Source organism: Barbus barbus (genome assembly GCF_936440315.1).
Source record: "Barbus barbus genome assembly, chromosome: 9".
Taxonomy (NCBI): Eukaryota; Metazoa; Chordata; class Actinopteri; order Cypriniformes; family Cyprinidae; genus Barbus; species Barbus barbus.
The window spans coordinates 19,650,951-19,677,737 of NC_136737.1; the positions used below are offsets into that span (position 1 = coordinate 19,650,951).

At 38.6% G+C, this 26,787-nt stretch overlaps 2 protein-coding genes across 3 annotated transcripts in view; one reads left to right on the plus strand and one right to left on the minus strand.

Moving 5' to 3' along the window:
• Positions 1 to 1,191: 1,191 nt before the first annotated feature.
• Positions 1,192 to 10,958, minus strand: LOC306875349 (cyclin-T1-like). Of its 2 annotated transcripts, none has more exons than XM_079425851.1 (9): positions 10,782 to 10,958; positions 10,080 to 10,161; positions 9,759 to 9,887; positions 7,516 to 7,576; positions 7,368 to 7,430; positions 6,851 to 6,896; positions 4,064 to 4,227; positions 3,697 to 3,767; positions 1,192 to 3,563 (listed from the first exon to the last, which is right to left on the minus strand). In XM_079425851.1, the coding sequence occupies exons 1-9, from the start codon at positions 10,940 to 10,942 to the stop codon at positions 2,643 to 2,645; spliced, it is 1,698 nt and encodes a 565-aa protein (XP_079281977.1). In that variant the 5' UTR covers positions 10,943 to 10,958; the 3' UTR covers positions 1,192 to 2,642. The 2 variants fall into 2 exon arrangements, 1 of the variants encoding a protein (XP_079281977.1); XR_013784731.1 differs by having other exon boundaries at positions 1,298 to 3,563; positions 6,549 to 6,896.
• Positions 10,959 to 12,177: 1,219 nt separating this feature from the next.
• LOC306875306 (transmembrane protein 163b) overlaps positions 12,178 to 26,787 on the plus strand; it is a gene marked incomplete at its 5' end in the record, with an annotated part of 37,260 nt that continues 22,650 nt past the window's right edge. Inside the window, 2 exons of the mRNA XM_079425774.1 lie at positions 12,178 to 12,358; positions 13,224 to 13,346. Of these exons, the coding sequence (XP_079281900.1) occupies positions 12,178 to 12,358; positions 13,224 to 13,346 (304 nt within the window). The remainder of the gene's footprint in view (positions 12,359 to 13,223; positions 13,347 to 26,787) is intronic.

Genomic DNA, 26,787 nt, shown 5'->3' on the forward strand with positions numbered 1-26,787 from the left:
CTTATTTAAAATGAACAAAAAAATCATTCAAAATAGTAGTTATTATAAACAACTAGTTTGAATGTTTTTTGTAACAAAACAGCCTACACCAACTTTCCTCGATTCAAGTATAGTCAAGGCTGTGTTGGTGAGGAAGATGTGTTAGCTACTTTTCACAATCCAATCAAATCCTAGTGGCCAACAGTTAGCATTCTCCAAGTAATACTGACCTCGTTAAATGCCCAAATGTGCAAAACCTTTCTCAGGTTTGCTAATAAGCAGACAGGCTGCACTTGCCCTAGAGGACGAGAGAGTTGTAAGATGAGGAAAATTACATTTTGAGGTCAGAAGCAGATGCTAACAGAAGATAGTGTCAAAACACCTGGTTTATTACCAAACGACTATGTAAAAACACTGACATTCTTCATAAACCAGATCAGACTCTCATGGGGAACATGGTGGTTTTTTGATGTCTGTGTTGGTTTGATCAGGCCACATATCTGAACTGATGGATGCTAGATATGCATAACTCAAGAGCACCATCTGGTGGTAAGGAGAGCAAATGCACTTGTTCTACTGAAGGCTGCTGCTGAATTTAACACAATGGATCATTTTCAAAATGGAAAACTTCTATACTATTATGTAGTATGCGTGTTTTCTCGATGTATGAAAAAATGACTATATGCAGTTGCTAAAGTGTGCAGTACGCAAAAAAAGCAATTGAAGTAGCATACTGATCGCTTCCCTCAGCAAAAGCTTGTATGCTTATATTGCAGTTTAAACATGTCAGTTTTGAGCCCCTTCTGTGGTTTGGGACGAGGTTAGCCGGCAGGATATGACATCATGATTTAACCTGCTGTTTTACTGGGACTGCAATCTTCCAGCAGATATGCTGATCTTCGAAACATTGTTCATAGGGAGCTGTGTAAGCATATGGCTTGCATAGAGGAACAAAACCTGCGTTTTTTTGAATGAGCAAGGTGATATTTTCTTTTACTCAACTAGCTTTTTCCTCAAGAAAATCAGACATCAAAACATTTATAAACTTCAGTAGTTTCCAAACCAGGTATACTTTCAATTTAGTTTGAATTACTACTCTTAAAATAAACTGTAGCCTAGAACATAGGCCTAATCAGACTATCACTAATTGACATTAAGAATGCATATTAAACTTTCTAACTAATAACATATTTTGAAAAATTAAGACATTTTGATAAGCAATTTAGTTGGAATTACATTTACACGAACATTTGACAAACATCAACTCACAATAAAAAAACTTTACAACCATTAATAAAGTAATAAGACGATGCATTTTGATAAGCAATTTTCTTGGATGTTTATTAGACAATCCAAAACATCATCCATACAGACTCAGATCTAATTCTATAATAAAGAACTGTGGCATTCCAAATAAGATAACGACGGAAACCTAAAAGCTTCACAGTTCCAACAGTGGGCAAACGCTGAGGCACAAACCTTTGGTATCTGATGAAAGGAGGTTAAAACAGCACAACAGGAGTCTAGGCCACATCTAGAGTGAGTTTCTCCTTGTTATAAACATCCAAACTGCTCTTAAAACGGTTTAAGAGCCCCGAACAGAGAACAGGAAGTTGACTGCTGGTTCGTTTGAATGGCAGCCCACTTATTAACCAATCAGAATCAGCAGCCAGTACAGGGGGAGAAGACGAACAGAAATCAAATCTTAAATACTGAGATTGTAGGAAATGGGACAGATAGACACAACCTGCTAAAATCTCTATCATACAGTTTTAAGGCTCGACATACACCACGTTGAACAGAACAGATCAGCTGAGAATTCTGGGATACGATCTTGACCGTTCAAACTTGGCACACGAAACAAAACAGATTTCCCACTTTCTTCTTGCCGAAAAGCCATTTTGCTTTCCACTACTGTAAAGAGTCAAAAAAACTAAAAAAATTACAAGCATAAGGTCTTCAAAATCGTAAGACGCAACAGTGACTACGCAAAGGACCCTGGGCACAATGATGTAATCAGTTCAGCTTTTTAACAGAGGGTAACATAAAATAGATAACTTTACAGTACATTAAGATTTACAATATATGGAAAGCGATATAATGTGTACAGGCATTGTTGCGAAATTTCAACTAGAATTTTGGGAAGTTACTTTTCGGCTTATATTTTGCGCCTTTAAGAAAACTTCAAACCTGAGCATTCGTGAAATATAATTAGACAGATATATCGATACAAATAACAGTGAACAGATATCTGCACCTTCCTTTTGTAAACAGTCACACGTTTCTATTTTCATCCCTTTGATAAACAAAAACAAAAACCATTGTGAATCAAGCATGAAGAACATACAAATATTCACTTTATCACATTGCGTTTTTTCAACTAAAACTGATTAAAACTGCCAGAGGCATTTCACAATCTCTGTTTAGCAAGCTCTATAAGGTTTTAATATCGTAAATTCGCAAATGTTGTTTACACTAGAACGCTGTTACAACCTTCACTTTGTAGTTTTTTCTTTAAATTCAGTGATAAAACATGATAAAATCAAAGAGAGACTATAATGTAACGGATGAGTGATTCTTGCATAAAATTAGCTCAAGAATGGAAATCGTACGTTTTTTTTTTTGTTGAGGTTTTAAGTAATAACGCCCGTTTTTCCGCTAGTTTAGAAGTTGTGTGCATTTAATAGGGAATCAAGCATATTAAAAGTGTCTTCATAATCCATGTGTGGACCGTTATTTATTAAAGCAGCATTGGGCTCAGAACTCTGCCCCTCCCCCAGCCTCCTGTCAATCTTTGCCAACTGGGCATGGCCTATAGGTTGATTGACAGATACGGCGGTAGAGGAGGAGTGGCTCTTGGAAGATCGGTGAGATTTGGATGAATGGTGGTGATGGTGGTGGCTACCGTGCGAGTGTGATGAGTCGTGTCTCGCTGTTTTGTGCGACGAATGTTCGCGATGTTTCTCACGGCTCGAGCGAGGACTGTGACGACTCTTACCACTGCTACTACTTTCAGATGAAACCTTGATCTTCATTTTCAGCTCTTCTTGACTAGCAGAACCATTTTCTGACGAGGAAGGGTGGCGCCGTTTTAGCGACCCGCTCTTTAACGATCGCTCCGGTACCTGCTGTTGGGAATACCTCACCCTGATTGATGCAGACGGTTCGGAAGATAAATGTCCGTGTTTTCGATGCTGGTCACTTTCCTCCTCGTCGTATCTGCGTCTTTGCTCTAATTCGGCTGCGTGTTTTTCGCGGTATTTCTCTAGAGTGAGTTTCTGAGGGGCGAGAGTTGCCGAGGCGTGTCCGTGTTTGCTCGTCTGTGCCCCCTGGAGCGCGAGAAATGTGTCTGCGCTCTGGGAAATTGGTGCAGGAAAGCTGAAAGCAGAACTCTGCAGGTTCGACAGGCCGTTGAGTGACATCGATGCCCCATCCAATGGGAAAGTGGTGGATGCATCGGAATACACGCCCTCTCCGATGTCACACATGCTCCCCATCAATGAACTGTCCTGGCTCAGAGTTGTCTGGAAGGAACCGTCTAAAGATTGGTTGTCGAGTTTTGGTTTCTTGGCAGCTTGATTGGCCTAAAATGAGAACAAATATAGACTTTAAAATTGGTCCATTACTTGACTGTTTGCTATTAAAAAGCTAAATCTACAATGATTTTTTATATTTAGTGTAACTTTTGCAATATAAACAAAAGGTATTTATACATACCCGCCAGTTTCTGATTCTTTTTAATCTGCTTGGTGTTTTTTCCAAGATCTGGAGAAACTCGTGAGTCAGGTCTACAGAAACAGAGAACATACAGAATATTAATATATAAAAATCAACTGCAGCAATTAGTTGACAAAAAAAATGTACATTTGAAATGCATCCCTTCGAGAAAGATAAATTTTGCCTAGAAAATTATTAAAACAAATAAAATGTAAAAAAGTAAAATAAATTAAAAACAAAAGTATTCTTCCTTTATAAACAATGTTAAGTAAACAGATTTTTAATTGATTCTAATTTAAGTGATTTTTCAGTTTTTAGGTAACAATATAATCAGAAATGTAAAAAGGTTAAGTTGTGTTTGACTGACCATCAAGCAGCTGCAGAGTCACAGCTCGGTCTACATATTCCCACCAATGTTTCCCATCTGAAGAAACAGGAATCTCCCAATTGGACCACTTGCAGGCCAGGTGAATACAGACACATGCCACCACTGTGGGTTTGTGCTGCAGGCAGAAGGTAGTCAGGTGCAGACTGCAAGAGAGACAAGACAGAAAACACAGAGAAAACACTCCATTACAAAACAGAAGACATGAGAAACGCTTTCCTAAGATCCTAACTTCATAATCCTAAATTCATTTCCATTCTTCTTAGTTCATCAGAATTATCATGATTATGTCAAAGCTGATCATCCAGTCAGGTGTGTGTTTGCAAGAACGTTATTTGTCTGGTCAGCTGTAAAACAAAATTGAATGCAATTCAATCAAAGAGTCAATCGATAAAATACAAATCAACTCAATTAACATTTAAAGTGTGGCATCAGTGTAAGCAACACCAATGCCGGGTTTCTGAATCCCTATCGAAATTGGTCTCTTAGCAAGTGGGCATTAACAGCAACTCAACTTCCTGTTGCGTTAATGACCATACCGGCTCAAAGTCATCTTACTGGCTTGAAATGAACTTTCAGTCACTAAAACGGTGACAATAGAAGATGAGACTTCAATGCAATCAATCAGAATTGAGTTGTTTTAAGCTCGCTAACGAGATGCCACCTGATTGGTTAAAGATTCAGGTTGCTAACACAAAGGTTGCAGTTTGGATTTCAAAAAGGGAGCTTAAATAATAATAGTGTGCCGGAGGTACCCAAGAGCGCAATGGGGGATTGTCCCTGAATTAACTGGCTAAGGATAAAAAGCATAGGAAGCAATTAGAATACTGTAGAAAATAGTTTTAAAATTAAGTAAATAGTAATGGCGCTTAAAGGGTTACTCCACCCCAAAATGAAAATTGGCATTAATCTCTTACCCCCATGTTGTTCCAAACCCATAAAAGCTTTGTTCATCCTCGAAACACAATTTAAGATATTTTGACTGAAAACCGGGAGGCTTGTGACTGTCCCATTGACGCAAAGTGTGTACGCTGTTCTCTGTCATCAGAACGCATGGATACGCTGTTTCCATCCAAATCAAAGCGTAAATAAACATACTATACGAATCCATGCGTTACTGATGACAGAGAACAGCGTACGCACTTTGCGTCCATCGGATGCTTTTCAAAATGGTGCTACGCTGGCACAGAGAGGAGATGAATTGTTGAATAAATGTCGTTATTTTTATTTTCTTTGTGTACAAAAAGTGTTCTCGTCGCTTCATAAAATTCAAATTGAACCACTGATGGCAGATGGACTATTTTGACGATGTTTTTATACTTTTATGGACCTAGACAGTGCAATTTACCATGCAGTCAATGGGACAGTCACATGCCTCCCGGTTTTCATCCAAAATATTTTAATTTGTGTTCCGAGGACAAACAAAGCTTTTACAGGTTTGGAACAACATGAAGGTGAGTGAATATTGACAATTTTCATTTTGGGGTGGAGTATACCTTTAAAGGAACAGCTCAGCCAAAAATGTAAATTTCCTGAAAATGTACTCCCTCTCAGGCCATCCAAGATGTGGATGTTTGCTTTTCATCAAAACACAATTACATCACTTGCTCACCAATTCATCCTCTGCAGTGAATGGGTGCCGTCAGAATGAGAGTCCGAACAGCTGATAAAAACGCCACAATAATCCACAAGTAATTCACACAACTCCAGTCGATAAATATGGTGAAGTAAATAGGACTGTTTTCACTTGTAAACTGTGCTTGATATGCTGCACATATTTCTCTCCTGATTCAGACAAAATTACTTTTTCACTGGAGAAAGCAATATTATAGATTATGGACTCAGAAGCTACAGTCAGAAGCAACAGTTTAAGGTTAATTATAGATTTGTTTATTTTAAAAATGCAGCTTTTCACTTCACTAGATGTTAATCGATGGACTGGATTTGTTTAGGTTATTTGTGGATTCTGATGGGTTTTTTTAATCAGCTGTTTGGACTCATTCTAAGGCATTTCATGGCACCCATTCACTGCAGAGGATCCATTAGTGAGCAAGTGATGTAATGCTAAATTTCTACAAATCTGTTCCAATGAACAAACCCATCTACATCTTGGATGACCTGAGGGTGAGAACATTTTCAGAAAATTCATTTTTGGTGAGTTATCCCTTTAAAACAACAAAAAGTAGTTGTCAAACCACAAAAAAAAAAAAAAAAAAAAAAAAAAAAAAAATCAATAATGTATCATTAAAAAAGTATATAAAAATGTATTTTAAGAAGAAATACTCAATGTCAAGGGTATGACAGCAAAAACCACTTTGAAAAAAAGTGAAGTATCCTAAATAAAAAAAATTATAAATGATAAAAAAATAAATAAATTTATTATCAATAATAGATAGATTAATAATAACTGAAAAAAAAAAATAGACCAAAAAGAAACATGAAAAAGAAAGCACTCTCTGGTACTTACCGTGACGATCTCTAAGTTTACACCTTTGAACTCTGAGCTGATATTCAGGCTACCAATTGAGTTATTGACCTATGCACTCTCAATCAAGATATCTCTATTAGCACCTCTACACTCCAGGCTGTGTATTCAACCTTCTGCGCCAACAGCAAGCCCTCCGTACATTACACCGCACTGCACCGGGCTGGGCAGCAAAACACCCCGCCCAGGCGCGAGAGGGTGTTGGACACAGGAAGGAGAACCCTGCCTAATAGGAAGTCATAGGGTGCCATGGCAGTGCAACAAATAGGGGTCAGGGTAACAACCTGTTGGTAGCCATGAAATAGGAGGTCTGGGCCAAGTCCTTGCTCGCTGAGGGGAGAAATAGAGAGAGACAATGTTAGATTAAAATTCAATTCATTTTGACTTTTTTTCCCCCCTAATAAAAAGGTAACAGTTTACCCCAAAAAATCGGAAGTGCAATAGCATAATAAATAAACATTTATATTATACTTTACCATTTAAAAGTTTGAGGTCAGTAAGATATTTAACGTTTCAATTTTCTTTTTTAATAAAATACAGTAAAAACAGTAATATTGTGAAATATTACAAATTTAAATAACATTCCAACTTAAATATTTTAAAACGGAATTTATTCCAAAGCTGAATTTTCAGCATCATTACTCCAGTCTTCAGTGTCACATGATCCTTCAGAAATCATTCTAATATTGATTTGCTGCTCAAGAAACATTACTTATGATCAATGTTGAAAGGAAAAAAGCAAAAAGTAAAGAGAGTGAAAGAGATGAAGAAAGACTAAGAGCAAAAGTTGGAAGCATCTACCTCGCACTAGCTGGGAACATCTCACCACATCTGTGTGTGGATGATCTATTGTTATCTCAAACCCTGAAACAAAATCACCGGTTAGACAGGACTCATGCGTTCACTGCTTTCATAAAGCTCAGATTTATTAGAAGATCCTGTAACTTACCAAGTGTCTGCAGCACTATGGTCTCCAACAGCACCAGCTCTTGAGCCTGCTGGAGGTACGCCTGTGGATCAACCCAATCACACTTGCTCATTAGAGGGGTCTGGTCCCAATGCATCCGATGATAACCAATCAATTACATTTTTTGTTGTTTATAGTGTATAATATTACAGTTCACCCAAAAAAAGAAAATTCTGTCATTAATCACTCACCCTTATGTTGTTCCAAACCCGCAAGACATTTGTTCATCTTCAGAACACAGATTAATGAATCTACGAGAACACTTTTTGTGTGCAAAGAAAGCAGAGGAATGCACACGCATGCATTGCGCTACTGTCGTGAACGTATGTCAAAGACTGACACCGAAGAGCAGAGATTGTTGAATAAAATCATTATTTTTGCATTCTTTGTAAACAAAAGGTATTCTTGTAGCTTCATAAAATTACAGTTGAACCACTGATCTCACACGGACTATTTTAATGATGTCCTTACGACCTTTCTGGGCCTTGAATGTGGTTGTGTTGCTGTCTATGCAGGGTCAGAAAGCTCTTGGATTTCATCAAAAATATCTTAATTTGTGTTTCAAAGATGAACGAAGGTCTTGCGAGTTTGGAACGACATGAGGGTGAGTAATGACAGAACTTTCATATCTGGGTGAACTATCCTTTGAAATAGAGACCTGCGCGGGATGGATTTTTCAGTCCTGCTCCCGCAAGCTTCTGTCCCGCGCCCGCCCGCATAAAAGTAATCTATATAGATTTTTTTTCTTTACATCAAAGAAATTTACATGAAATGGTTCTGTAACATCTCCTAAGCTCCACAACATCCCAGCATAAATGCTCCCGATAAAATATTTATTTAGGCTAAGCATCAACATTCAAACCACTGTAATTTTTAACAGAAAATCAAGCATGGGCTGCTGCCAGCATGGTTAGGCATGGCAAAATGCGAGCAGCGCTTCCTTTATTATCAGCTGACATCTCAAGTTCATCGTGATCTCATTAAGCTCTGTTATAACATGAACATATACACAATCAATCTTTCACAATGTCTTCATGTATTAAAATGAGACGATTCGTGAGCAGGTAATTTCAGCACCGTGAGTCACCTCTGACTGGCCATTGCATTCCAGAAATCAACAACTGAGTCTGTGATTGGCTACACTGCGCTACCCTTTAAACGTGTTATAAATAGAAACTCTGTCTAGCTTGCGCATGTTAATCATTTTAATGTTAATATTAGTTGTTCCATTTGCTTTTGCGCAACAGATAAATAAGAATTTATATGTTTTAGACATTAATAATTTCTATTTTGCGGGAGTCCCGCAAACAATTTTATTCTCCCGCATCCCGTGGTACTCCCGCGGTACTCCTGCGGGAGTGCAGGTCTCTACCTTGAAACCTTGAGGGTAGTATAGTCTTTTTTTTTTTTTGAGAGCAAATTCAAAGAGCCGCATTTACTTTCATTATAAATTCTACTAACCTCATTGTGCATGACTCTTCAGAAAAAGGGAACAAAAATATTTTCAGCGGTCAATGTAATAAAATTATTAATACAGCAATTTGAATTAAAATTGTTTTTTTTTTATTTGACACCTATTAAGCATTGTGGGTATTATTTTAGCTTTGTATTTTTAATAAATCATGTTTTAAACATTTAATCGTGTTTTACACATATTCCAAAAGTTTTTTTCTTAAAGACAACATAATAATAAAAAAAACCCCGTTAACATTCATTATAAATGCTCCTACACTTGTTCTGCTTGACTGCTCACAAAAACAGAGGAAAAATGCTTATATTCATGATATATCAATATTATAAACATTTTTTGTTCTTAAAAATGACGAAAAATCAAAGTAAGCCCCATTTGCTTTCACTGAGAATTAAAAGAAAAGAAAAGTGAAAATCGCTTTTTATAATCTATCAAAAAATTGTTCAGGCCATCTGAATTGAAAATGATCCAATAAATTACAAAACAATAAAATAAAGTCCAGTCCTACAAAATATTCAGCTTCACTGAGAAATAACATGCAAATTGAAGCCCCTGCAAATGCCACTTAGTGTTGTCCTCATGTAAATTTACATAAAAACATCAACTCTATGGTACAAACATCTGCTTATACATTTACCTGACTGATTCCCAGTCTGTGTGCCATAACTCTCAAAGCATCTATCAAAAATGACTCACCATGGCAACGAATAAAGTGGAAGGAGAAACTACATTACCCATGAGCCCCTACACTCACATTGCTCTTGGTGTCCAGCGGTGGGTCGTTTGGGTTCAGGCAAGCATGTGCTACTTTAATAACGTGTTCAAGTTTCCTTGGTTGCTCCTCCACTTTAGCAGCCAGAAAGAGTGTGGTGGGAGAAACGATCTGATCGAAGGCAGAAAAGATGTATTATACCTCTCAAAATAACACAAAAATCAATAAACAACAGGGTTACGTATTGGTCTAGTTCTGCCAATTAAAACTGAAAGATCTTGAGCATTAGTGGGTCAAACAACACAAATACAAACATTTTGTACAATCAAATCATAACCAAATAATTAAAAAATGCATACTCACATTTCTATGGAACTTTGTAAACGAATTAAGCATGTAAAACCGGTGCATATAGACGATTGCTGTGTTAATCGTGAGCTGGGATCTGCACAGTTTCATCAAGGAACAAAAACACTACAAAAAAAGCTATTATATGTCATATAATCCAAAAATATAATACGTATAAATCATAATATAACACTAAAAATCACATCAAAACAGCTCATAGTCTCAAATTACACTAATATAGATATTGCAATGAATAATAAACTAGAAAAAAAATCATAAAACGACATTTATAGACAATAACAAAGTACAACAGACACATCTTATGTTTAGCCATTATCTTACACCGGTCACGTCTAAACCACACTTAAACGCTTTATAAATACACCAAAACCCTATTATTATAATTAAAAGTATATTAAATTAGGCCAACACCATAACAGGATAGATTTAATCCTGAAATGTTGTTTATATCAAACATTAAGTCCCCGAATCACACTCCAGTCATTCGCACGCCTCTATTTCACACATTTACTCACTTAACACCCCAGAATACACTTTATAACGCATTTAACACGCGGTTTATGACAAACATGTGGTTTGTGAGGATTTTAAAGCATTAAAACGTCGCATTTGATCCGCCACATTTTTCGCTTGATCAAAAGCGAAGCGTGCTAACGGCTAACTCTCTCGCAACGCCGCTGTTTTTGTGAAGGATACACGTTTAATCTCTGTCCCATGTCCTGGATTAGGTTGGCGGCTTGCTGTCGGTACGAGAGCTCGCGGTCGGGCTCGACTCCGCAGCGGCGGGACGGCGTGTTTTCGAGCTGTTCTCCGGTGAAGAGCCATTTGCTGGAGCCCAGCTGCACCGCCGCCATCATCCCACCCGCTTCCGCCCGCACCGCGCGCTACATCACGGGGACGCCGCCGAGCGCGACAGCGACGCGAAGCGGACGGAGGAGGTACTGCGCGGCGCAGAGACACATCGGGAATCTACTAAACACTCTTGAATACTAGAAGCAGCACATGAAATGTGCTTTGTTCTGCTAGATATACTTTTAACAGTACTACACTTACTACACTATCAATCGTGTTTTAGATGTGCATGCAGGCAAGGGGATTTATTGTGTTTATGTTTCATGTTGTGGTTTGTAATGTCATTATTTGTAGCTTTTCTAGTAATTTATTAGGGGTTTTATTTTAAAATTGTGCTGTTTTGTGATAGCACTTTTTTTTAGAAAATGTATTTATAATTTGACATTTTTATCATTTGAATTTTATATGTATATGATTATAATTTGATTTGTATATGAATATTAATAATATGCATTATTTATTTATATTTATAATTTTTTAATATCTTAGATGATTTTATAAGCTTATAACTTTTATTTTAAATGTGTGTGTGTGTGTATAATTTTATATATTATATAATATAAATTATGAATATTATTAATAATATCATCAAATGTATTTTTATTTTCCCTTTTTAATTTTTCAACATTTGTAATTTAACAGACCTTTAGGGTTCAGCAAAGAACTGCAATAGTGACTTTTTTACACAAGATGTCGCTAATTTCACCTCTACTTTTATTTGTAATTACTTTCCATTCAAAATGCACACATACAACCTTTAACAGTCAATATCTATCTATCTATCTATCTATCTATCTATCTATCTATCTGTCTGTCTGTCTGTCTGTCTGTCTGTCTGTCTGTCTGTCTGTCTGTCTGTCTGTCTGTCTGTCTGTCTGTCTGTCTATCTATCTATCTATCAGTCTGTCTGTCTGTCTGTCTGTCTGTCTGTCTGTCTGTCTGTCTGTCTATCTATCTATCTATCTATCTATCTATCTATCTATCTATCTATCTATCTATCTATCTATCTATCTATCTATCTATCTATCTATCTATCTATCTATCTATCTTCTAAACGTTTGGAAGAGCGAGTCTGTTTGTAAAGCGAGATTCGCACGTGTGTGTGTTTAATTAGCGCGTGTGTGCTTGCACGAGCGAGCGGTGCGCTTAACGCTCTCCAGCAGTCGCGTCTCCTCCGCTCGCGTGCAGGTGTCACATTCCTCGGATGCTCGCGATCATTTGAACCCGGGACCCTATCATCATGACGGACCCCTTTTCTGCTGCTAACCCCAGTGCTGGTCCTACAGACCCCGGTCCTGCTTCTATTCCGGATCCAGCGGTGTTGGGTTCAGCATCGACTCCTGCGAACGGACACCATCCGAGCCAAGCAGATACTTTCAACATGGAGCAGCAGATGAAAATAGGAGAGCCGGAGGAAAACGGTACGAGTTTGGCTTTAAATACTTTTGACACAGACTTTATGGGTTTATTTGCGTGGAAAAATAAAGCAGAGCCCGGGGCAAGTTGTCACGTTTAGCTACTCCAGTGAACTTTATTTCTGATAGTCAGAGTTTCTGTAAAGACACAAAAAATAAAGTCTTGCCTACATAATATATAAGAACAAACAAACAAACAAATAGCAGAAGAATACAGAATTCAATACAGTGGTAATTAATTAGTCTACAATGGGAATAGCCTAACACGTTTCAGTAAGACTGATTTGAGATTAATGCCTTTTTAAAAGATGAAATGCCATCTAAATTATAATTTTAAAAGTATGTTTTAACATATATGTATTTAAATGTATCAGAGACTATTTAATGGCTAAACTGAATTGCAATACATTAAAAATAGTTAGGCTAAATAAAAAATACATAAAAAAAAAATATATAAATAAATGTAAAAAGAATGAAAATTAATAAATTAAAAAAATTCAAACGGTTGTTTTGGTGAGCAGAAAGTGCAATTCATTTATAGTTTGAAGTTAAAGCATATAGGATATTAATTGTATGTGAGAACTTGCCCCGGCCTTATGCAGATTCTCATTCATTAGTTGGTTCTTTTCTGAATGAATTCTATTGTGATTCTATTGAGGACAACAGCTACAACTGCAGTTTTGAGAACAAAATTCACAAAATTTATCCTGATTTAAGACAGTTTTGAACTAGATGCTATAAATCAACATACATGATTGTGACAACTAGCCCCAGTGTGTCTTTATGGACTTATTCGTGTATAAATCCCATTGAGTTCCTCTGAGCTGTGAAGAGATAACCTGACGTAAGCTAACTGAGCGCTGTCCCTCAGCAGGGCTCCTGGAGAGCAGTATGCGTCTGAAACCCCACGAGGCTCAGAGTTACAGAAAAAAGGCATTATGGGTATCGTGGGTCTCCATTGTGGTGACGATGATCTTAGCCATCGCTGCGTTCAGTGAGTATCCCTCCTCTCTAGAGAATCACAGGATCCTTGATGATACAGACCTGTATGATGTCATATCCTGTTTTGAAGACGAGCTCTTAAGTCGATGTAGCTGTATCCTTTTGGGACTTTCTGATGCAGTTGTAAAGAACAAATACAGAATCGTTTACCTTACAGTCTAGAGTGGGATGTAGAATCATATAGCCTATATATTTATACACACACACACATAATATATTAATACAAACATTTATATGACATTATTTTTTTTATATACATACATTTTATATGTACATTATATATACATAAATGAAATTATATATGTACATAGAACTTTTTATATTACTTTTACAAAAAGTTATGATATATAATATATGAAATGTATTAATGTTATATTTTTATTTTATGTATCATTATATAATCATTTGGAATATTTGTAGATTTTATATATTATTTAATTAAATAATTAATTATATAAATAATAGATGTAAATGCAAAATATGTGATTAAAAATATATACAAAATAGAATTCTATATATTAATGTATTATGATGCATTTAATATTTAATGTTATTTTTACAAAATGTATATTATATATAAATATCATAATAAAATATAATTATAATGTTTTTTATAATACATGCAATAACAAAATGTATATGTAATTTATATATATATATATATATATATATATATATATAATCTATCTATCATCTACATAATATCAAATAAATATATAACTATTATATTTTATATGTGTCATTATAAAATATATATATATTTTTAATTAATTTATTTAATTATATAATTCATAATAATATTAAATAAACAAATTATATGTAATTTATATAATAATACAGTTAATTACAAATTATATAATTTGTATTTAAGAATATTAATATAATTCTATAGAGAATATATTATATATATATTAATATAATTCTAAATTATCTCTATATAATTCTAGTGAGATAATTATCTCTCTACAAAATTTTCCCGGGTTAACCAGAGCCAACAGCTGTGTGTAGTTTGGTTCAGTGCCATGAGGTTGATACACAAGATCAGGTTTGACTAGTTTCCTCACGGCTGTTCTGCAAGATTACTTTGATAATCTTTGCTGAAAGAAAGTGCAAAGGATAAACTGAGACCCACAGGGACATCGTAAACCAAATACATTTAAAACACACTTTATTCTCAACTACAAACACAGAATATCCTTAAAGGTACAAAACTGGAAGACTGTCAAAGAAAAGTGATCATATAATACAAAAATGGAATTGTTCTTGCTCTTTTGAGTATAAAATGTACTTAAAAAGAGTTTTACCCACTGTGGAGACCATTCTACGTTTTCAATAGCATACTTGCATACTATCCTTACTATTTCTGCACTATAGACTGTATTGTGAATTTTCAGTATGCAATATCTGGATCACAGTTGCTGTTTTCTGGAAAACTGTATCACAAAATGCAGTGAACTCATCCTGACCTTCCATTTCCAAAAAGATCTGAGGGACATTTTAGGTTTTAATCAGCAGTATGCCTCAAATGCTTTTGATAGAGCTTAACTTGAACCCCGAATATTCCCCCTAAATCTTTAAGCCGGAATGCTCAAGTTGGCCTTATGCAGACTACTGTTGTTTTCTCAGAAGAAAGTGCGCTTAATCATTTTGGAGACTGGTTCCAGGCCATGTGGTTTAATCTTGGAGCAGCTAACAGAAGTCTCGCCCTGGATTTGATGTATGATTTAGAGGGAATGGTTTCTTGCTCCATCCCTTGGGATGGAAATGACTCACCTTACACTTCCAGAGTTGGACGGGGACTCTGGGACACACGTTGCCAGGCTGTGAAGATACAGTCACATATCAACTCCAGAGTAACGACGCCTGAGAGATTCTGTCATTTAGTCGTCTCGCTCAATCAGTAATTGGCGACGTTTTGGCGTCAAAGGAAATGAAATGATTGCAGGCAGCTGGTAAGGGCAAATAACAGAGATAGAGCTAATTGTTTTGGTAAATTAACCTGTAAAAACACAATAAAATCTTAGGATTTTTATTTTTTTTGCATTAATTTGTATGCTTGCTAATGGATTTTTGATCACAGGAATGAGATTTGTTCTACTTTTTTTTGGCGTTTAGCATAGCAGCTAGCTATGGCATGAACAACCACCATTTTGTTGACGAAATGGTTTATTTTGTGATGTGTTTTTGTTCATGTGTTTTGGAGGAGGCGTGGCTTTGGAGAGTGATTTGCAGGGAGGGTGGGCTCTTGTGTTTTCTAAGCTAGCTTGCTTTTGCTAGCCTCTCTGAAGTCACCTAAATGGAAATAAATATTAATTTCAGTTGCAATTATATTATGTGACAGGAGTGCATAAAAGAGATACAGATTAGCATTAGCATTTAACATCATTATATAAAATACTTGACAGAAAGCCTCACTTCCTCTCTAGTACTGTAGAATATCAGAGACTGAATCAGACAAATTTAAGATGCATCAGAACATTGAAACCTGAGGAGCTGGAATTCAGAGAGCACCCAAGGAAAAAGGACAATGTCATAAATTAGATTCTGGCACCACTAGTCTGAAGCAAGCAAACTAACCAACTTTTTCACAGAACAGCTTACAACTTTGAGATAAAAGAACACTTTTTGATAATTCCAATTCAGGAAGGAGACCCTCAAATTTGGGGCAAATAATCAAGACTGATGGTCAAAGAGATGGCCATCACGTGTTCCACGATTGAATTCACGAGCTTCCTTAGACTGACTTCTCCCCCACGACAGACCAAACCAAAATCCCTTTGTCTAAAGAACATGCCTTTGTTCTCCATAGAACTACACAAACACTTTCGTTTTCATATGCACATAAAATCATCCTAAAAGAACATTTCTATGCAGAACCCCATATTATGTTTGTAACCCACTTATTAGACTATCATATCTTAATCAAATATTATGTATGTCTTTTGGATCATTATTGAATAGCTGAAGGATTCCTATGCGTGTTTGGTTATGCTTCAAAAATCATGCTTTAAATGTTTCTTCCAAACAATTCTTTGTCAAATGTATCATAGTCTTGTTATAGAAACCATGTTCAAAAGTATACTTTGCAAGGGCCTGTAAAGTTCGGACTTCTGACTGAACAGATAACATGTTGATTTATTGATGGAGTGGAGAAACAAAGCAATACCCCGAGCAAGGACAGTATCTAATTGGTCAAGACGTCCAGATGGGACGGTCTGAAAGCCGAGTTTAAAAACTCAGGACACCATCAAACTCTCTCTTCTTCTTAAAAATGCTCTCTTACAACCTCTTAGTCACCCTTCTCCTCTTCTTCTTAAAAATGCTTTCTTGGTCCTCTCCCTTCTCCTCCTCTTCTCTTTTGCCACAGCGTTTTGACGCTGCTCTTTGAGCATGTTCTGGCCCACATGCCAGCTGCTACCGCGATGGGAAGAAAACCAACCTAGTCTCTTTACATCCCTTTATTCTTTTACTTTAATTTATTTTCTTTTCCGTTGTGAGTTTCATGTACTCAGTTAAGTTTTGCAGCCACACCTCGTCTCTGAGTTCAACTGGAGTCTGTGACTGCCTCAAAACTTCTACCAGCCACAACTCCGCATCCTCAGCCAACGCCCAACCATTGGCTTCCCAAGACGTCACTTCACGACTCCTGAACTCTCAACCAATCAGACACTTCGGGGAACCCCTTTCCTGCAACGACAACGACGACAAAAGGGATTCTCTTAGCAAAGCAAGCAAGTAACACCTCCAGGTTCTAACTGAATCAGGTGCAGTTAATATAAATTTTAGCCCCATTGAGAAACACAAAGCAAGGGTTAAATAAGTGATTGATGGTTGTTAAGGTCTATGCAATTGAACATATTGCTGTAAATTTGGGATTTAACATTTCCATTCTCTTAAACTCATCCTTTCCTCACTTTCTCTCTTTCTGCAACGTGTGAATGCTTGTGTTCATGTGTTAGATTAGTTTACATGTCTTAGGTTTATATAAATAAAATCTTATTTATATTGAAAAGAGAACTATCTTGTGTTTTGTGCCCACAAGTTAACGTCTTAAACTGCCGATCTTGTTACTGTGCTATTTAATAGTGTTTTCACTATATTTTGGATTTTAATATCCAGTGCAGAGTTTGTTATACGGCTCGTTCAGTGAATCGCCGTAACAGTGATTCTGTTCAAATCTCTATAAAATCATAAATGATTCCCTTTGAGCTAAATTAAACTTTTTCTTTAAATTACATATTAATATTACGTTTTTATTACATTACAGTACACTCACTTCTTGTTCCAGTTTAACCCTTTTCAGACATTCAAACACACAAACCTGTCAACAACTAGCAAATATTTATATACTAAACATAGGTGGGAAAACAAAATATTTGATCAGCGTTTATTTTAAGTCAAGGAACTGTTTGACATTGACCTTGTCTATAAAACTAAGCTGATGCATTGCCAAAAAAATGCCCAAATACTTGGATGATTCAGCCTTGCTAATGATGACAGTTGTTATCGCGGAATACTTTAACACACTTTAGAATATTGCGATTGACCAGTCAGAATCAAGTATTCCAGAGAGCTGTATAGAGACCTCAAAAGTTAATAAATATGTACTAAAAGCTACAAAAATCCCATCTCGATCTCCATGCAGGTTGCCAGGGAGTACTGGAGAGTTGCTATGTGGTTCATAGGGTGCTCTGGGTGATTGCTATGTAGTTGCTTACTAGAGTGTTCTGGGTAGTAGTTCTAGTAAAGTTCAAAGTTCAAGGAAGGCAATGCAAACACTTTTTCCACAACTTGGCACTGCACAGCATTTTGTTGTCTTCAGAACATCTTTATTGTTTGGTTTCTGCGTAGACCTGCGCGTTCACTTCTCTCGTAAACACTACATGTGCGAATTGGTGGGCGGAGCTAAACAAGCAGCGATGTAGAAGCAGGCGTTGATCTTCGTCTGTGGAGGCGGTGCTTATCCACACTATTACATCATAGAGTCATACATTCCACAAGTGGTCGTTTTGGCAGACTGCCTTCAAAATAAGTTGTTTTAAGTCTAACAAGAAAGTTTTGAGTTCTGAAACTTACAGGATGCTTTTAGTACAATGACAGTGTCAAAAGACCAAACTTTTTTTGTCTGCCAAACCTCTTTTGCATTTTTTTTTTTTTTAAACCCTCTGAGATTTTAGGGTAGTAAGTTAACTTGCATGTTGACAGTTCTCTGGTGGTAGCTATTTCATTGCATGGTTGCTAGATAGTTTTATACTGGCCAACTCAAGTCTCTATGATATTCAACTCTCTAGAAATTACTTTTAACCCTCTTTAATGTAAGCCTGTGTGATTTTGTCACCCGTTTTCCATCTGCCACGCTATTTAGAAGTACATTAGCATATAGAGACCTCAATAAATATGCACTAAAAGCCATAAAAATACCATCTCGACTTCCATGCAGTCTTCTTATGTTTGGGTGGCATGCATTTAGGTCAGTATGGGTTTTGAGAAGATCAAATCTATATTTGACGGCTGGATTATGGTTTTAACCGAATTATCCTCGAATCGGTTCAGATAAAGTGTCTGATCAGGCATTCCGAGTCTCGCTATCTTCCCTGAAATATAAGCGGGATGGCTCGTTTTTCATTAATGGCTGCGCTACTCCTGTCAGCCTGAAGGGACCGAACGGGTGTGTGCGGCGAGGTTTGTGTACGTTTTAGAGGCGTTTGGAAACTAATGAAGGCGGAAAGAAGGAAGGATGGAAGAAAGGAGGAGAAGAAGAGAAATGGTCTAATATATGCCAGACTGTGAGACCTGAATTCCCAGATGTCTTGCGGCTTCCAGCGCAGCCAATTAACACGCTCTCAGCGCCAGAATGTCTTCTGCTTCACACACAAGCACAAATGCGCTCGCATACCTCCAAACCTAATAAACACGTCCAGAAATTAATCCGTTGCGGGAAATAAGCCCTATTTGGTGCAGCGAACTGTATTTAAATGCCAATTCCTGAAGAACGAACTGACTTCAAACTGAAGAAAAGAAAATTAGTATGTGTGTGCGTGTGGAATTTTTCTTGCGGTAGGCAGAGAATGTAAATATCACACTGGCAAGGAGAGGTCACGGATAGAGGAGGGGCAGTTCGCTCTGATATTAATGCATTCAGCACTACCAGCCTGTAAAAGCCAGCATGCCAACTCCCATAGAGCCCCGAGTCTAAAAATAAAAGATGGAAGACAGATAGAGAGAGAGCGAAGAGAGGTGGAGGGTGCTTTGCCCTCTCTGCACCTCCTCGTTTTTTAAAACATCAACACAGTCAAGTAAACGGGTTTGTGAGAACAACTAGATGAAAGGCTAAAAAAGTCACAGTCTCACAGATTTCCGTTGGTAAACAGTCAGACAAATATCTAGTTGAATGGAATATCTATAGCTTTAACATATTAGTTTTAACATTAAAGGGTTCATCCAAAAATAAACATTGTATCGTTAATTACTCACTCTCATGTCGTTCCAAACCTGTAAGACCTTCGTTCATCTCCGGAACACAAATTAAGATATTTTTGATGAAATCCGAGAGCTTTCTGATCCTACATAGACAGTACACAACTGACTTGTTCAAGGCCCAGAAAGAATCGTTAAAAAAATTGTTAAAATACTCCATATGACATCAGTGGTTCAACCTTAATTTTATGAAGCTACAATAATCATTTTTGTGTGCAAAGAAAACAAAAGTAATGACTTTATTCCACAATTTATTCTCTTGCGTGTCAGTCTTCGACACGCGTTTACGAAAGTAACACAACATATTATGCTGGGACTCTCGTGAACGTGGGTTGAAGACTGAAATGGAAGAGAAGAAATTGTCTGCGGTTGAACTCTCATGTCACATTGACTATTGCAACGATGTCTTTATTTAGCACTATTAGAATAAATTTATTGCCAAAGGTTTACCATTGGTTTTAGTATTAGTGTTAGTTTCAGTCGGATTAGCTTTTTTTAGTATTGTGAGTGACAAAAACGCTATTGTAGGCAATTTTATTAGTTGCCGTCATTTTAGCATTAGCATTTTAGCCTATTTGTATAGGCTACTTTAGAAAACTCTTAAAACTAGCCGTATATCGGCTTTAACATTAAAATTGGGGTGACCATTTCTATAAAAAGTAGAACACTTTGGACACTGAACCAACACTGTTCAGTGAGGACGCTGAAAAATAATCCTAAACCAGTGACAGAAATTAATTTTTCCATTAAGGAGCAATATTTCCCCACTTAAAGGGGCATTTATTTTCATAAGGGCAAGCTTTCTAACCATAGTACAGAGGATGTGCCATCTTTCATGTAAATTCCTCAATCTACTCATTTTGAATAATTATTTGAATAAGACACTATAGGGCTGATGCAGTGAAATTAAATCGAGATCAACTAAAATCCATCTTTGCATTGCAAAAGTGGCACAGAAGCTACATCTGAAGTGGCATATACAGTGCCCTCCCTAAATATTGAAACAGAGACAAAATTGCTCTGTTGGCTGTGGAGTCAAGACATTTGCAAATATGATTAAAAGATGAATATGAAACAAAACTACAGAATGTCACATTTTATTATTAGCCGTTTCAACACATACATGTTTTACCAAATAAAAAGAACAGCACTTTTAGAGTTCATCCCACTCATTGATGTGAGCATAAATATTGGGACAGTTGAACATAAGGCAGATATAAAAGATTAAAAGCTATTATTTAGTTGCAGATCCCTTGCACACAATCACAGCAGTGAGTCTGTGACCCATAGACATCACCAGACTCTTGGTCTCATCCTTTGAAATACTTTCCCAGCCTTTAATGAAGACAATTCCAATTGTTGCTTGTTTTGGGGAGTTTCTGCCTTTACTCTCCTCTCCAGCTGGTGAAGTTCATGTTCAATCTGATTTAAATCTGGAGATTGACTTGGGCAATCTAAGACTTTCCATTTCTTTGCCCTTATAAATTCCTTGACTGAACTGGTGTTTTGGGTCATTGTCCTGATGCAATATGAAGCACTTCCCAATGAATCTGGTGGCATTTTCTTGAATATTGGTAGGCAAGATGGTTTTGTACCCTTCCAAATTCATTCTGCGACTATCATCATACATTAAGTCATCAGTAAAGTTGAGAGGGCCTGTTCCAGAGGCAGCCATGCATGCCCATGCCATGACACCACCTCCACCATGCTTTACAGATGAGGCTGTATGCTTGGGATCATTGCAGTTCCCTTTTTTTCTCCACATTTTTGCTTTCCCATCACTTAGATAAAGGTTCATCTTTGTCTCATCGGTCCATAAACACAGTTCCAAAACTCTTCTGGCTCACCTTTGTGCTTTTTTGCAAACTCTAATCTTGCCTTTCTATTTTTGGTGCTGGTCAGAGTTTTGCATCTTGCTGTGTAGCATCTGTAATTCTGTGTCAAAGTCTCCTGAAGACAGTAGATTGTCAGAGCATCACCCCAGCTTTCTGGAAGTTGTTGGTGATTTTACAGACACGTCTTTTAGGGTTCATTTTCACAGCTTTTATGATTTGTCTGTCATCAACTACTGTTGTTTTCTCAGCCGATCAAGTCATTGTTGGTTGCTGGTGTCGCTGGTGGTTTCCAAACTCTTGATTTCTCCATGCCCTTTGTTTTTGCTATAGCTCTAATTGACTTCCTCATTTCTTTTAGCATCTAAATTGCTTGCTTTTCTCTCAAAGTCAGCTCCCTCATCTTCATCCTGGTTTGTGTGTGTCATCATCGAATGCAGGATTCAGAATACAGAAGTAATGGATATAACTGATACGACACATTCCCTGCTTTTAATATCTGAAGAATTAATGCAGCAGGACACAGCTGATCACTTAGAAAGAGCTGTGAGGCAACTGCTCCAATACTTATGCTCACATCAGATAGAGGGATGAAACTCTAAAAGTGCTGTCCTTTTTATTTGGTAAAACATCTATGTGTTGAATCAATAATAAAATGTGACATTCTGTAGTTTTGTCTCATATTCATCTTTTAATCATATTTGTAAATGTCTTGACTCCACATCCAACAGAGCAATTTTGTCTTTTGGAGGGCACTGTATATACATAAGTTATACATAAGGATAGTTTCAAATTTAGCAACTGTCATTATGAATGGCTCACTGAATCACTGACTCACTTGATTCATTCAAAAATGCTGAATCATTCAAAAACAAAGACCACTGTGTTGATCAGTGGTGCAATGAATGGCAAAATAAAACAAATTTCTTAAATATGTCTTAAATATGTAACTTAATATTGACCCAGCTCTATAATATGCTAACTGTATACATTGGCTTAAACACAGTTAGAAAATGTTTAATATTAGTATTAGAACTGATACTGACAGAACTAATTCTATAACTGATCAAATATATTTAACTTTATTATCTAGTATAGGTTTAAGTATTTAATTTTTGTAGTATCATAACATTGACCAGTCAGAAGTCTTTCTAGTGACTCCATACTTAGAAGATGGCTGAAAATATCCTGTAAGTGATAACAACATGCAAATTTATTCACCAGCTCTGACACAGAAACTAGATCACATTCCCTGTTTTGGTTTGTGTGTGAAGATGCAATGTGTGTGTGAGGCAAAAAGACAGACCGAGTGGAAGACAGGTTTTTCAGAGCAGCTGTTGTGTTGAATTTCAACATTCTGCAACTCGCCGTCTCTAAAGACTCTGCCCTATTTTCACTGAAGAAACACCCAAAAGAAAGTAGAAAGTGCCGTTACATTTACCTGACGCTTTTATCCAAAGCGACTTACAATTGCTATATATATATATGTCAGAGGTCGCACGCCTCTGGAGCAACTAGGGGTTAAGTGTCTTGCTCAGGGACACATTGGTGTCTCACAGTGGATTCGAACCCGGGTCTCTCACACCAAAGGCATGTGTCTTATCCACTGCGCCATCACCACCCCCGCAACAAACCCGACACGCAACAAACCATGAATATCTATTTTAATCAACAAATATTTGTCCTGCTGATCCATGACACTAGCAAAAGCTTCCTTAAGCAGTCAAGGAAAAGATCTTCAATGAGTTTATGCATCATGCGCCACTGATATATCTGAGAATAACTTTCACAAAACGGTTCTTGCTGCATAGCAGCAGCATATTCGTTCATTGTGTGATTCAACTAACAAACGTTCTTCAGAATTGCTCATGTATGTTCAAACATCCACAAATTCAAATTCAAATTTTATTTGTCACATACATATACATACATAATACGACATGTAGTGAAATGTATTGTACGACTGTCCAACAAATTGTCCAACAAAATTAAGAAAAACCTCAAGTTTACAAAAATACAAATAGAAAAAGTACAGTAAACATATATACAGAAATAAACTAGCAATAAAATAAAATAACAAATAGATATGAGAATAAAAATAGATATGAAGAATAAAAATAGAATATGATTCTATATAGATTCTATAAAAAGTAAAGTGTATGTCAGTGATAAAGTGTCCGTGTGCTGTGCAGTGCAGTAAAGTGTATAAGTGAGTAAAGGAATACTAAAGACAAAGACAAATGGTATGTAAGTCCCACTCATTTATCCTTACGTAACCTTCTACAAATTAGTGCAGATTGTATTTGAAAATGTGCAAAGTGGAAGTGTGGGGTGATGTGATTAGAGTGGAGAGTGGTTAAGACTCCGAATGGCCTGCGGGAAGAAGCTCCTCCTCATTCTCTCTGTGTTCGCCTTCATGGAGCGGAAGCGTCTCCCTGAACGCAGCAGAGAAAAGAGTCCATTGTTGGGATGGCTGAGGTCCTTCACTATCTTCCTGGCCCTGGTCAGGCACCGCTTGCTGTAGATCTCCTGCAGGTCAGGAAGCTCGGTGTGAATGGTACGTTCCGCTGAACGCACCACCCTCTGGAGGGCTCGTCTGTCCTGCATAGTGCAGTTCCCGAACCAGGAAGTGATGCTGCCCGTCAGGACGCTCTCGATGGTGCAGGTGTAAAAAGTCTTAAGCACCCGAGAGGGAAGTCTAAAGTCCCTTAAGCGTCTCAGATGGTACAGACGCTGCCTGGCCTTCTTCACCAGGGTGCTGGTATGACAGGACCAAGTCAAGTCCTGCGTGATGTGAACACCCAGGTATCTGAAGCTGTCCACTCTCTCCACTGGAGTCCCGTTGATCGTGATCGGCTGGTATGACCGCTCCTGCTTCGTACTGAAGTCCACTATCAGCTCCTTAGTTTTGCTGATGTTCAGGTGTAGACTATTCACCTGGCACCAACTCTCCAGGTTCTTAATCTCCTGTATGTAGGCCGCCTCGTCGTTGTCTGAGATCGGGCCCAACACAACAGTGTCATCAGCAAACTTGATGATGGTGGTGGAGTTGGAAGTGGCCACACAGTCATAAGTGTACAGTGAGTACAGCAGGGGGCTCAGAACACAACCTTGAGGGGCTCCAGTGCTTAGGGTGATGGAGGATGAGGTGTGTTTACCCATCCGTACGGCTTGCTGTCTGTCCTTCAGGAAGCTGGAGATCCATTGGCACAAGGATGTGCTGAGACCAAGGACCTCCAACTTGGAGGTGAGTGTGGAGGGAATTATGGTGTTAAACGCTGAACTGTAGTCCACAAACAGCATTTTTACATAATTCCCTTTTCTGCAGTCCAGGTGACTTGTTGTGGTGTGGAGGAGGTGTGAGATGGCATCCTCCGTGGAGCGGTTATGCCTGTATGCAAACTGTAGTGGATCCAGTGTGTCTGGTAGTGATGCAATGATGAAGTCTCTGACCAGTCTCTCAAAGCACTTCATCACCACTGATGTGAGGGCTACAGGGCGATAGTCGTTTAGGCAGGTGGGCTGCGGTTTCTTGGGGACAGGAACAATGGTGGACTGCTTAAAGCATGAGGGGACTATGGACTGTTCCAGGGAGAGGTTGAAGATCTCGGTGAACACCTGTGCTAGCTGGTCAGCGCAGGCCTTCAGAACCCGACCTGTGATGCCATCTGGTCCTGCTGCCTTCCTGATGTTCACTCTCCTGAATGCCCTCCTCACGTCATGCTCCGTGATGGTGAACACGTTGTCCTCACCGGCTTCCTCAGCGTGCATGCAGTTAGCACTGCTAGCGCCGCTAGCGTGATTAGCTGCAGCCTCGAAGCGAGCATAAAAAGTGTTCAGCTCGTCAGCCAGAGAAGCGTCCGCATTCCCCGATCTGGAGAGTGGTGTTTTATAGTCCGTGATGGTTCTAAGTCCCTGCCACAGGCTCCTAGAGCCGCCATGTTGGAATTGCGACTCTAGTTTCCTCCCGTAGCGCTGCTTCGCCTCCTTCACCGATCTGCGCACGCTGTAAGATGCAGCCTTGTAGTCATCCATGTTCCCGGTGATGAGCCCTGTGTTGTAGGCAGCGGAGCGGGATCTCAGGGCGTCGCGGATGGTTTTATCCACCCACGGCTTCTGGTTGGGAAACGTCCTGATGATGGTTTTCTGCACCGTATCATCCATTAGTTTCTCTATAAATCCCACAACCGCTTCCGTAAACAAGCTGACATCATCAGAGCTGCGCCGGAACATGTCCCAGTCTGCGTCATCTAGCGCGTCCTGCAGAGCGGCCACAGATTGGTCCGTCCAGCGTTGGACCTCCCTCTGCACCGGGGCTTCCTGTTTCAGCCTCTGTTTGTAAACAGGCATGAGGAAGATGGCGGCGTGGTCCGATTTCCCAAACGGTGGTTGTGACTGTGCCTTGTAGCTGTTCTTGTATGGGGTGTAACAGTGATCTAATGTCCTTTCGCCCCTGGTGGGGCAGCTGATGTGCTGATGGAAGTTCGGCAGTGCACGCTTGAGGTTGGCACTGTTGAAATCTCCCAAAACAATGAATGCGGCGTCCCGGTGCTGTGTCTGGTGAAGGTGTAGTGTTTCATGTAAATCCCATATCGCAGTGTCCGTGTCCGCTTGAGGTGGAATATAAACGGCACTGACGATGACCGAGCTAAATTCCCGAGGGAGATAAAAAGGGCGACATTTGATGGTCAGAAGTTCAAGATTCGGTGTGCAGGAGCGTGAGAGGGGTACAATGCTCGCGCTGTCGCACCAGTGTTTGTTCACCATCAGACATACTCCACCTCCCCTAGTCTTCCCCGAGTCCAGCGTTCTGTCCAAGCGGTAAACCGAGAAGAACTCGGCCGGCTGGATGGCGTGGTCTGGTACCGCTGGGTTCAGCCATGTCTCGGTGAAGCAGAGAAGGTTGCAGTCCCGAATGTCCCTCTGGAACCTGACTCTTGCCCTGAGGTCATCGAGTTTGTTATCCAGCGACTGGACATTGGCGAGCAGGACACTTGGTAAGGGAGCGCGGTGTGCGCGTGCCCTCAGCCTGTTCCTGACGCCGGCTCGTTTCCCTCGAGGACGTCGGTACAGGTCGCGTCCTTTGTTCCTCCTCAGGATCTCGCTTGGCCAGGATGGGTCCGG